This window comes from Micropterus salmoides, unplaced genomic scaffold (assembly GCF_014851395.1).
Source record: "Micropterus salmoides isolate LMB-PRFRI ecotype aquatic unplaced genomic scaffold, ASM1485139v1 Ms_hic_scaffold_7, whole genome shotgun sequence".
Taxonomy (NCBI): Eukaryota; Metazoa; Chordata; class Actinopteri; order Centrarchiformes; family Centrarchidae; genus Micropterus; species Micropterus salmoides.
In genome coordinates this window covers 9663483-9675967 of record NW_024044459.1, presented here as the reverse complement: position 1 = coordinate 9675967, position 12485 = coordinate 9663483, and the positions used below count along the sequence as shown (strand labels likewise).

The 12485-nt window shown below is 39.8% G+C and overlaps 1 protein-coding gene across 1 annotated transcript in view; it reads right to left on the bottom strand.

Annotated features, from left to right (window-relative positions):
- Positions 1-12485, bottom strand: part of fras1 (Fraser extracellular matrix complex subunit 1) — a 246426-nt gene that overhangs the window by 34452 nt on the left and 199489 nt on the right. The window contains 10 exon segments of the mRNA XM_038703512.1: positions 340-472; positions 2461-2623; positions 4240-4391; positions 4610-4857; positions 5633-5761; positions 6042-6173; positions 8853-8885; positions 10194-10331; positions 12022-12073; positions 12075-12137. Of these exon segments, the coding sequence (XP_038559440.1) occupies positions 340-472; positions 2461-2623; positions 4240-4391; positions 4610-4857; positions 5633-5761; positions 6042-6173; positions 8853-8885; positions 10194-10331; positions 12022-12073; positions 12075-12137 (1243 nt within the window).

The following is a 12485-nucleotide window of genomic DNA, read 5'->3' as shown; positions in this document are numbered from 1 at the left end:
GCTGGTTGCACTTATCTGTCCTAAAAAGTATGAAAACTGTGGATGAATTTCACAACCTTGTCCTGTAACCTTTGTGCTGTGGGCAGCCATATTTCAGCTCTACAGAAATACGCAACATCCGGTTGGTGATGCTTCCCGGTCAGATCACTCTCATTGGCTACCAGGCTCGAACAGGCAACATCCCAGAAATTGTTGAGAGGTGCAAATCAGACCCAAAATCTGCTCAATTATCCTCCAGTATGGTGCCAGCATAAATCCACATGTCAGAAAAAAAGTCCATCTACTACAACTCAAAACCTCCCAGGACTAATAAAACACACAGACACAAGAAGATCTCACCTCTCTTTGTGTTTTCGATGAAGCCGTATTTTGGAGGACTGAGGAGCCAAATTAGCAGGTCCTTCCTGGGCGTGTCGAGGTCTGACACTATGATGTGATTGGTAGACAGCTGCACTCGGCCACCTTCTGGGACCTAAACAACAAAATATTCAAATAAATCCTGCTGGGTTTTGCTCCATGGATCATTTTTACATGGACAACGTTGCAGATAGGGGGTGGGTTTGGTTTGTCATAACAGAGGTAAAGGTGAGGCTCTAAATGGTTATTTGGATAGCATAACTTGTTAGCTATAACTCTGAAAATGATTTTGCTTTTTTTACATGCTAGCTAGTTGGTTGAACTTGTAATACGTTATGAACACGGCACACACAGATTGTATAAGCACTGACGGATGATGTTACGTACTGATGACATCCTTTTGTTCAAAATCAGTGACAGGGAGAGATCAGAAAAGAGACAAACTGTGCTAAATAGACTGTATTTACCAGAAGAATACTCAATAAAATTACGTAATTATTATACAGCTTTTTGGTGAAATCATATAGTTTTCGTGTTGCCTGGTAGCAAATACTCCGCTGCCACAGGGTCAGGGAAGATTGCTTTAGAAATCCAACAAGTGAATCAATAACCCTGACACAACCATTTAAAGGTATTATTTATACATGTTCCAATAATTCCTTTCAATAATTGATGGTTACCGTACATTTATTCTTATACATCATCTTATAATAGCACCGAGTCCTATTTCCACTCCAGCTAAGCAGGTAAAAGTGTGAACCTTTGTATGTAATAACCACAGAATCAGATAACAAGCACCTTCCTTTGTTGACTCTACAAATGCATTAGATCTTGATTTATCTGATAGTTCATATGTTTATCTGAGTATCTGCAGAATATATCAACTTCTAACTTTACTGCCAGGATTTTGGAAGCGATCCTAATTTGGGCTTCTGTTTTATATGTAGAAATGATGGAACACAACAAATTTGAGACCTTAATCCAAATCCTAAGAGGATGTTTGAATGCTTGATTTCACCTTTATTATGTTCTTTTTAGTTTCCCACAAAACATCAAACAGTTAACAGGTGTAACCATAGGAGAAGTTCCACTTTGTGCTGTATTTGGAGACTGTTCTTGCTTAAAAGAACAGTCCTCTGTCTATAACAAAAAAAGTAAGGCCTCCCAGCTAACTAACAGATAGATTTAAAAGTAGAGACCTTTGAGATTTCACTTTGAATCTTTAAGGAGGGGCGGTTCTGCAGCACTAATTCAGGATCAATCCCTGCGGGAGGCTCTAAGTGAACACAAGTTTAACATTCATTAGGTCTGACATCACATTTCTCCTCCTCCGCCAGGTGCCCACACAGCTGGAGCCAGGCTCTTTTCTCAGAGTTTGTTGCTGTGCATTCTTGTTCACTTCAAGACATTTTTCACACGTTTAACTGCCAAAGGAAAATAATGCAAGAACAGATAAGTTAGTAGAAGTAGTTAACTGAAGCATCCTACGGATATTTGATGCCCTAGTAGGAAAGTTCTAAGATTCAACAAAGAAGTTTGTGTTCTCAGTGACTATTTATCTTTTAACACACAGGTAATCTCAAATTAAGAGGACGCTTTTGTTGTCACTTTTAAAGGATGCGTGTTCTCTTCGAGATAAACTGAAAAAATAAAGATTTGAAATATTAGGGCCCACGCTATCTGAGGGAACATGTGACACGTGACATGTGCACAATCGTTTCCTCAGCTTCGTTTGTCTCATTAAATGTTGTTGCAAATATAGCAGCAGATTGTTTTTTTAAAGAGCATTTTTTTTTTAAAGAGCATTTTAGGATTTCAGTCTCTTAGGAGCAGGCAGGGTAATGGAGAGGAAATAACAATGTGCAGTTTGTGTGTATGAGACTGTACAATCCATAATTATGTATTCTTTATATATTCGGATCACTTTAGAACTGGACCTCTGTGTGTGCGTGCGTGCGTGTGTGTGTGTGTGTGTGTGTGCGCACGCGCGCGCGCGCGTGTGTGTGTAGGTTGTGTGTGTTTCTGTACTGTTCTCAGAAAGGTAAATGTCACTTAATTTTTTTCATGTATATGTATGTAAACTGTATATCGGTGTGTGACTACCTTGATGCCGCTGTGGACTACAACCATCGGTGGTTGTCTGGGGCTGGAGGTGATGGTGATGGTGCACATCTGGTTGTCAAGACGATTGTTATCTCCGTCATAAACAACAAAGTGGAAGATGTCAGTGACCGGCTGGCTGCCCGTCTCTAAGGATGTGATGTACCTGTAGAAGAAGGTATTGGTTAGATAGAATTGTTACTGCATGTTGTTCAGTAACTTTTTTATTTGATATAATAAGTCTCTTCTATTGAATACACAAACATCTGTTTGTGTGTCCAGTCCTGGATTGACAGAGGACTTGGGGAAAGCTTTGCATTAGCACTCCCACAACGATACAGCTGCTAATCTCTGCAAAGCACTAATAAAATGAGATTCATACTGGTATAATCTTCTCTAATCCCATTTAATTCTCATAAAACAATTCCCAGCTCTTGTTTGTATGAGCCAATGCCACAAAAAAAACTAATGCAGGCGATTTGAAGATTGCCCTCGGAGATTGTCCTGTGCTAAAGCTATTCAGGGCCTGCATTATGGAAATAGTATCTGAATATGTATATTTCATTTTAATGCCTCTCATTGGGGCCTCAGTGCCTCTTGCAGGTAATATCAGAGTGATGCTAATTGGCATTGCTCATGCCAACAGGCTGAGTCACTGAATGTAATGGGGAAAAGGCAACTCAATTATTTCCTGCTAATTTGTTTTCTTACTGGATTTTGGCAAAACTAATGTTCATAGAGCTCTCGTCTCGTGAGAAGATAGTTCAACTGAAAGAAAACAATATGTCTCTGCAAGCTGTTAGCGCTTCCTCTTCCGCTGTAATGCTGAGGAAAATGATCCCCGTTGATTCGAGCTGCAATCAGAGAAATTGATCATGACTACGACTGCAGCGTGAAGAAGAAGCCTTACAGAGTGGACCTTTATTTTTACAGCAGCCTCTTTATTAAAGGCTCACAAATCCTCTTGTTGCCTTTGCAAACCAACACCATATCCCTCTTGTTCTGCAAAAAGCTCTTGACTTCAGTCTAAGTGGTTTTCATGTTTTAACTTTTGTTGAAGGATCTACACTTCTCTATGGATTGATAATATTATGAAACACTTTTGAATCTCTTATAAAACACGCTGGATGGAACTGTCTGCAGGTCAAGGTAAAAACACACAAAAAAAAATGGGATCCACATTTGACTATTCACAGCTCCTAAAAAATTTGTCATCACGAGGGAGCTGTTAACATTTTATAGAAGAACTAAAAAGGTGCTAATTCGCTCTCTTCTCTCCCATGGACCCTCATGAAACTTTACTACTTATACAATGATGGCTTCTGGAAACAACTACGGGTTTTTGAAAGTCATTTTTGGTTAATAGCTGCAGGTTTTATGCAGATATTCTGTTTTTATAAGCCTTTGAAGTAGCATTTAAACCATCATGGGAAACTAAAACCCTGTACTGACACCAAGGATATTCTTTTGGGCATTTTTTAAGTTTGAGCAACTCTTGCCTTTGAAGCTAAGTAAAATCCTTCCAAATCACATTGGAATGATTTCTCTGGTAGGCTATTTGATGAACCAAAAAAGAAGAAGAAGAAAAGAACACTCCAAGATGTGACCATGAAGTACCAAGAAAAGTAAAAAAAAAAAGACAAAAAAAAGATTACGATGAGTTCATCATAAAATCGTCCCGACTTTGTATTTGGTTTTGATCTGAAGCACTCTTCAGCCATTCTACATTGTCTTAAACTTCTAACATGTGTCACCAACATGCTGCCTGTTAGCTTTTCCTACCTGATCCTGTGCTTGCTGATGTCCTCCATGGTGAAGGAGGAGTACTCCCTCAGCTCCTGGTGCTCCTGCTGGGACTGGCTCCTGGTCAGGATGCCGTACATCGGCACTGACACCAGCTGGATCTGAATCTGGTCATCTGGGGAGGTGTTGTCCTGTGAGAGAAAAAAACAGTGTGATTCTAGTAGAGATGTGCACAGTGACAGAGAAACTACAAGTCTGGAGAACACACCTTTCTTATCATGAAATGATTCTGCCTCAGCCCTGCATAAAGAAATAACAGGTCCCATTTCTATTTTCTGTTATCCCAAATTAGTCTACAATCTCTGAAGATGCTAACATTTGCAGCTAGCATTGATCTCCGCTCACTCACAGTATAAGCCAGGTGCGAGCGCCTGATCACAGTGCTGCTTTTCTCGCCCACTTCCAGCGACAGTGTGGCGGCCGGGTCCCGTTGCGGCCCGTCGTCCCCGGCGCCCAGCACTGCCACCTGCACCACAGTGGTTGCCATGGAGATGCCGTCGCTAACAGAGATGGTGATGGTGTCGTCCTGCGTGGAGAGGCCGTTGTGCCGGTACAGCAGAATGTTGCGGGTGACGTCGCTGAAACTGAAGGTGTCACCTGACGGGATGGAGAAGTGTGAATGGAGGTATGTGTTTGTGGGTTATTGGTTTTGACTGTCCTTGTATTTATCTGTGGACCTATTGAGTTTTTTGTGTAGCTATTGAGTTGTTCATCAATGATGTCATGATTTAACAGTGTACAGGGACAGTTTTATAACTACAGAATAAGTACCAAACCATCCATCCATCCATCCATCATCAACCGCTTATCCTGCGTACAGGGCTCCAGCGGCAGGCTGGAGCCAATCCCAGTTTACATTGGGCGAGAGGCAGGGTATAAGTACCAATCCCTGAGACCAATTTTTGAGGCCACAAAATTTCTGATCCACTAACAGTGTGTACGAGGTTTTTAAAAGAGGAAGGCGTAGATGGTCAACCCGTAGAGCATATCAATAAAAATACATATTAACACACCTATCTGATAGATATCTACATTGTAAACTAAAGAATGTTTATTTGTTTGCATCTTTTTTTTCATGATAATCTGTGAATACAAAAAATGCTTTTGCATCACATGAAACTTGTTGAAATTAAATGTTGTTGTCTAAAACAATGAGAATGATAACGCTTAACATCCTCCAGGGGTCAGAATCTACCAGAACAGCTGGAGGAAATACTAACAGCGGATTTCTGATCTGCATTTATAAACTCTTTGCCTCTTTAGTCTCCAGACTGACTTAAGTTTGTTTTGTGCTCAGTCAGTATTTGTGACATTAACAGCTCCGCACATATCGGTGTTGTGTGTGTGTGTGTCTGTGTGTGTATCATCTCACCGTTGGTCATGCTGGTGTGTGTGCTGCCGTCGGTCTTAATCAGCTCTCCGTGGATGGGAGCCTCCACCAGCTCAAACTCCAGCTCATCTGGAGCTGTGTCAGCATCGCTCACTGCGAGCTGCTGACCGCCTACACACACACGCACACACACACACAAGAAGAAAGAAGCATTATGAGAGATGAAGGAGAAGAAGGAGAAAATTCACTATCTCTATCAGACTGTAAACACACACATTCACATAAACACGTCTCTTTCTCCAGTATTGTTGATCATCAAGGTCGAACTTCAGAGCTCATTACCTCACACAGAACACTTAATCAATTACTGGACCTCTTCACCACAGCCTCTCTTCTTGGAAATTAGTACTAGTGGTGTGTATTTTTGCATGTGCGTGCATTCTTCTTATACCTATGGTGGCCTGTCCTCCCACGGTGACCTCCAGCAGTGGGTCAAGAACCTGAAACACCGGCGGCTGCTGATGGTTCGACAGCAGAAGGACGGCAAAGTCCAGCTCCGGAGTGGTGTGCTCACCGTCAGACACTGAGACACACATACAGGAAACACAGAAAGGACATAAAAAACAATGCAAGTGAATGCACATAACATGAAAAGACAGACACACAAAAACTAAGGAAATGAACAAGATAGGCCCAGACTTTCTAAAACAAACAAACAAACAAACACACACACCTCTGATGCAAAATATCTCCCCAGCTCTTCTACTGAGGAATACCTTTAAAGGATGAAACTGGGAAAAAATAGCTAATTGGCTTTCTCAAGACGACTCTCTAAAAACAAGAGGGAAAAAAACCCCAAAAAAACGTAAGAGCAAAGGTGCTGTAATTAAACATCTCCATGAATCGAGACACAGAACCAATTGCTGAATTGATTGCTGAAGCGATTGATCAGGGATTCGGGTGGAAACTCGGAATTAAATGCTTTGGAGGGATAACAGGCTTAATTGGCTCCACTTGTCACTTCTACACATGGCCTGAAATAAAAATCAACTAACCTAGAAAGTACAACAAGCCAATTATCACGCTGGAATATAAAAAGATAGTGTGATCGATTAACAAGGACACAGTAAAAAATAGTTTGTTTCAAATTTAAAACTTGCGACTTCATAAGTGTTGATGCATTTTCCTGCTTTATCCTGGTCAATAATTAATTCACTGGACTTAAAAAAGGGAAATTAATAAGAGATATTTATAATATAATAATATAATTAATTGATATTTTTTGATGAAATGTGTACAGCAACATGTGAATTTTTACTATAATGCTAGTTATAGAAAGATTACTAAAAGTTATGAGAGACAATGTGGGAAAGTGTTTTCATATCCACAGAGTAAAGTAAGAAATATTGTATCGTGACTATCATCACTTTAAAGACGCAGCATGTCATTCCCTGCAAATTATCTTACATTTTCTACAGTTTATTTGGTGACTGTTTGGGACATACTGGACACACAGATCAACAGGGGATTCTGCTGCAGGAGCTGTTTCTCTGGAGTTACTGAAATCCTTTGTAACAATCTCTGCAAAGGAAACAACAAACTTTGTACAGCTTCCTTTTCAACCTACAGAGGGTGAGAATTTGATCATCGGTAGAATATCTCTTGATTAATTACAATTGATTACAATCAGTAATGCAGCATAAACTAATGCAACATTCCATGTCCTGCATGTTTAATTATGTATGGAAATATTAGCAGTAAACTATCCTGTGTATAATTTATTGGACATACAATACTGCTGACCTGTACAGTATGGTCTGGTAAAGTAAGTAATGTTTGTTTGTTAGGTTGTTGAGTGTTTCTATTTCATAACTATTTACCTCATGTTGTCAGTTACTGTAAAGTATGTCTGTTTATATTTATGCACCTTTTTTGTCATTTTCTTCTTATTTTAATCCACATATCAATAAATGATTGTTGGTAACTGTTGTGCTTTTTACACTGGCAAACACCATCTAAAAGTCATCTTTTACTTAGTGTCCCTGAGTACTTGGTCAGAACTGAAGCATAAGAGGCTACTGTAAGTTTGCGTACGTGTCTGTATGTGTGTGTGTGTGTGTGCGCCCTTAAGGCCTACACTGAATTGAAAAGCACTTTGGTGAAGTCTCTGAACACCCGTAAACACATATTTCCCAAACAGCTCTAGTTGGGGAGCGAGTTAGAGTGCAGCAGCGTTTCATCAAAACGTCCAGTAAACAGAAGAGAATTGGTTTTCTCTGAATCAAAGAGTCAGACCAGAAAATCACGGAGGATCTGAAGACGTACTCGAGCCAGATCAGCACAAAAGTGACAAGTGTAACAAACAACAAAAAGTGACAGAGCTAAAATGCAGGAGAAGATGTATAGCAGTAAATAAGAGGGAAAGAGAGGAGAGATTTATGCTGCGTTCAGACTGTGTCCGTGGGCACTGTTGAGAGTTAAATTTGTTTACGTTTGGCGTCGTGCGCTTGGAATGCCAAGAGGTCGGAAGTTGGAAATTTCAAGTGGAAATTTCCATCCACCAACTTTGACTGGAATGCAGCATTAGTGTGGAGAAGAAGATGGGAAAAGGGGAAAATGGGGCACAGATCTAGGAGTCAAGGAAAGGAGACAAGACGACAGGAACCTGGAGATGAGAGAAGCAAATCCAAGGACAGGAAAGAGGAAGGACATGGTAAAGATTGAAATGAAGGGAAAGTAAACAAGAAAGGACAAGAAAGGAGAGACCGAGGCAGAAGGGCAAACAAGAGAAACATGAAGCCAAAGGAAGTGCAGAGGAAAGGAAAGGACAGAACAGGAGAAATTGAAGTCAGAGAAGAGGAGCAGTCAGAAAAAGTGTCACAACAAGAAAGATGAAAACACAATGGAGATAAAGTAGTGCGGAAAGCAGAAGACTAGGGAGAGGGTGAGGAAAAAAGAGGGGAATGAAAAGAAGAAATGGAAAGGAGATTGAGGAAAGAGAAGACAGGAGAAGACAAATATTCGGAGTAGTCGGAGATATCATGGGTAGAAAGGAGTAGCGAGGAGAAGATTGAAGACGGAGGAGGAAGTGAGGAGGGAAGATGAGACAGAGAAGAGAGGCGGTGGAAGAAAAATGTGTTGGTTGAGGGAATGAGAAAAAGAGAGAAGAGGATGAAGAAGACGGAGGAAACAATTTGCCGCCTCCTCCTTCTTTTCCTCCTCCTCCTCCTCCTCTCTAAATTGGGGAAGATGAAGTATTTACCTGTGAAATAGACACTCAGCGACTCCGGCAGACCTGTTGGGATTAAAAAAAGCAAACTGAGCTGTGAGGTGATCAAAGTAAAAAACAGCGGATTCAGGCAGAGTTGAGAGGGCATTGCAGTGAACATAAAAACTTAACGGATGACGCTATAATGCATAAAGCTCAGGAGGCAATGAGGACGGCTTACTGATGCAAAGCTTTCCACTGGAGCTCCACAAACCCAGATTAAGAGAAATTGAAGTCATATTTGATCTTGGATTATCTTTTGGAATGCACGTCTCTTAAAAACATCAAAGATTTAGTTTGAAAATGTCTCACCGGCATTAGATTGTTTCAATTAAACTCCCACTGTACCAGTCACAATATTTACCGTGTATGCTAAGTTTATTGTTGATAGCTTGGCGATAATATATATGATCCAGGGTTTTATAAAATGACTCGCAAAATGTTAAAAAACCTTAAACAACAATCTAAAGAGTGTTGGCAAAGCTTGACAAAAAGACTAAATGATCTTCAGATCATCAAATTAAGAGTTCTCTAAACAGATATACAGATAATTAGTAATCATAATTAAGTCTTGCTTGCTAGTATAACATAGAGGCAGGATTTTCATCTATCAGACATTACAAGAAGGACATTTTCACCTTAATTGGTACAGTCGTCTCCTACTGAAGTGATATAGAGGACATTACAAAACTGTTTCCAGAGGCTGAGTAGTACTCTCGCTATCTACTAAATTAACTCTGACATGTAAAGTCAGTGGTGTGCCCCCTTTACCAAAACACCAGAGTGAGTGACAGAAGGTGACATATTCAATCATCAGAACTTGTAGCAGTTCTATGAATAGTAAATCACCTGAAAATAATACGTGTGATAAACCTAGAAAACCAACCAAAGTGTTGCAACGCTGGGATTGCTTTTTTTTGTTTCCACAGAAAGTACTTGTGGCAGGGGACGGCAGACTGCTCAGCTAAAGTGCAATATGTGGCTGCTCAACTGAAACAGTTTCAAAATAAATCTGCCCATTGCAGCCATTTCAGATTAATTATATTTGATTTTTAGAATGTATACTACAGGCATTTTAATGGAAAAAAGTGCTAATTATCCATTACTGGATGTTGTCATCATCTAGAGTACAGGGCTAAGGTCACATACTGTTCGATCTCCCAAAAGCTACACTATTACCCAGTGACACAGCTGGCAGGTTCTCCTAATCTCCTAATATTAGTGTTTTACATGGGAGCTACAGGTTAGTGTATGTGAGTGTGTATGAAAGTGTATTAATCACATTATCACACTTATGTCAGGTTAGGACTTGATTTGAGAGTGTGTGCATCTCACCGATAAAGGAGTACTGGTAGAGCTCCTGAAGGTGTGACGGGGCCTGTGGTGGTCTGTAGATGATCTTACCATTATTGACGTCAGCCTGAGTGAAATGTTTCACCGGTGTGTAAGGTATGTCCCGATGCTCGATCGCACCTGAGGACAAGGAGCACAGCAAGCAATTCTCTTCAAACATTTATCCTTCTTTTGCGAAGCTGTGCTGGGGGCACAAATAATCTCATTTGCTCCGCAGACAAAGCCAAAAAAAAAAGAAAAAAAGAAAGTGTAATACCACATGATGGCTGTTCCATCGGCGTGTGAATGTTAGTTAGTTTCTGTTCTGAGCAGTTAGGCTCAGTGTATGATGGCGTGTGAAAGGATGAATGTGATAGTATTATAAAATGAATGTGATAGTATTATAAAATGAATGTGATAGTATTATAAAAGCGCTTTGAGTGGTTGGAAGACTACAAAGGCGCTCTACAAGTACAGACCATACAGATCATTTGCATCAACAGGCGTCAATGCTGGGAAATATAATAGCTGTCCAGCACATCAACCCAAGATGAAGGCTGTCTTGGAAAACAATATTGGCAGATATGCTGTATACATGGTGTATTTCTCCCTTCATGAATACTCCTGAATAAACCTGACACACTAGTGCATCGCTTTCTAGGTACCGTTGTTAGCCAGCATGGTGACCTGACAACGTCATTTTTATTTTGAAATTCCATTTAAAGCTGATTTACTTCTTTACATTTAGTAGTCAGTCATAGCGAGCATAGCTTTTTACTATATAATTCTGTGCTATAGTAAAAAAAAATGCTGTGTAATTTACTAGTGTTCAACATGTATACTATGTATCGGCATAGTTGGATAGTGGGTTTCTATTGAATATTAAAACAAAACTCTATGTGTTTTAAGGGTTTAATGATTTATCAACAACATTACAGAACTTCCTGATGACTGAAAAGCAAACCTGCCAACACGTACACATAAATTTAATTCCTTTAGCATTTCTATCTGAACAAATATAACAGAAACTGGGTAGCAAGGTTCAAATCTAATTTCAGAAAATAAAACGTTCATGACAAATGCTGTTTAATCTGAATCTGTCCTCCTCTTCATTGGCTCTGTTCAAAATGATTTCCACACAAATTTATCAGTCCATTAGTTGATGAACAGAACCCGTTGTGAATCGTTTTTCCCTTTCATTAGACGGAGAGTTTAAAATGATACACCAGTCTGTCAGATGGTCCAGCGCTGAAATTAATGCCTCCAGTTCTGAACGCCACATTAAATTCAGCAAAAAGGAAATCAACATTAATTCTTGTAAAAGTCCAGACTGAAAGACAGTAATTAAAAAAGGGTGGCAATGCCACGGATGCAGGCTTATGAACAACAGTTTGTCATTATCTGGCTTGTATTCCCAGCTGGAAAAAGCTAAAACATTGATCAAGACATTAAGGCTAAAGTTCTCCTAAATTGCTCGTACAAGAATTTAAAATCTTCTTTTCTAACATTTATTTTTATTTGTCCAGAGAAGATTTTGTAGATGTAAAACTCACAGCTGCTAAATCAAACTGATCAGTAAGAAGCTCCATCACAGCAACTATGGATGTCAGCGCCTTGTTTATGGGTGCTTAAGTGATAATTAATGAGGAACAGTGTAGCTTAATTTCTCCCACTCTGCTTCAGAGTCAAACACAAGCTCAAGCTCAGAAGCTCACTCACTGTATCTAATTATAAGACTCCAGCCCACTGACAGAAGTTAGATTTGAATACTTTTAATATTTTCCACATTATTAGGGAAAAGCTAAGTGTGTGTATGTGTGTGGGGGCTGACCTTGGCCTTGTGGTAGGGGTTTGGTGATGTTGTAGATGAGCTTCTCGCTGGGGAGTCTCAGAGTCAATGAAGGACAGAGCTGAAGGCGTTATCTCTGTCACCCGATCCTCCAGAGCCTGCACACACACACACACACAGGCGCTGAGGTAAAACAAAAGCTGCCGCATCCTCCAACTCTTATGTGCCCCATGCGATTTTAACTGAGGGATCCACATACACAAACAACTGGAAGTCTAAGCACACCAGTAGCTACAGAGTTCCCACTTCTTTTAAAGAAAACATGTCCATGTTGAAATACCATTAGCATTAGGATTTCCTAGTTCAAAAACTGATAATTACAATTTTGGAAATAAAGTTTTCAGATACAGTTACCTTTGCCTACTGTGATTGTTATTTGACAATTTGGAATTTATTTATTTATTTATTCATTCATCTTTTATTAATTATTCTTACATTTTTATTAT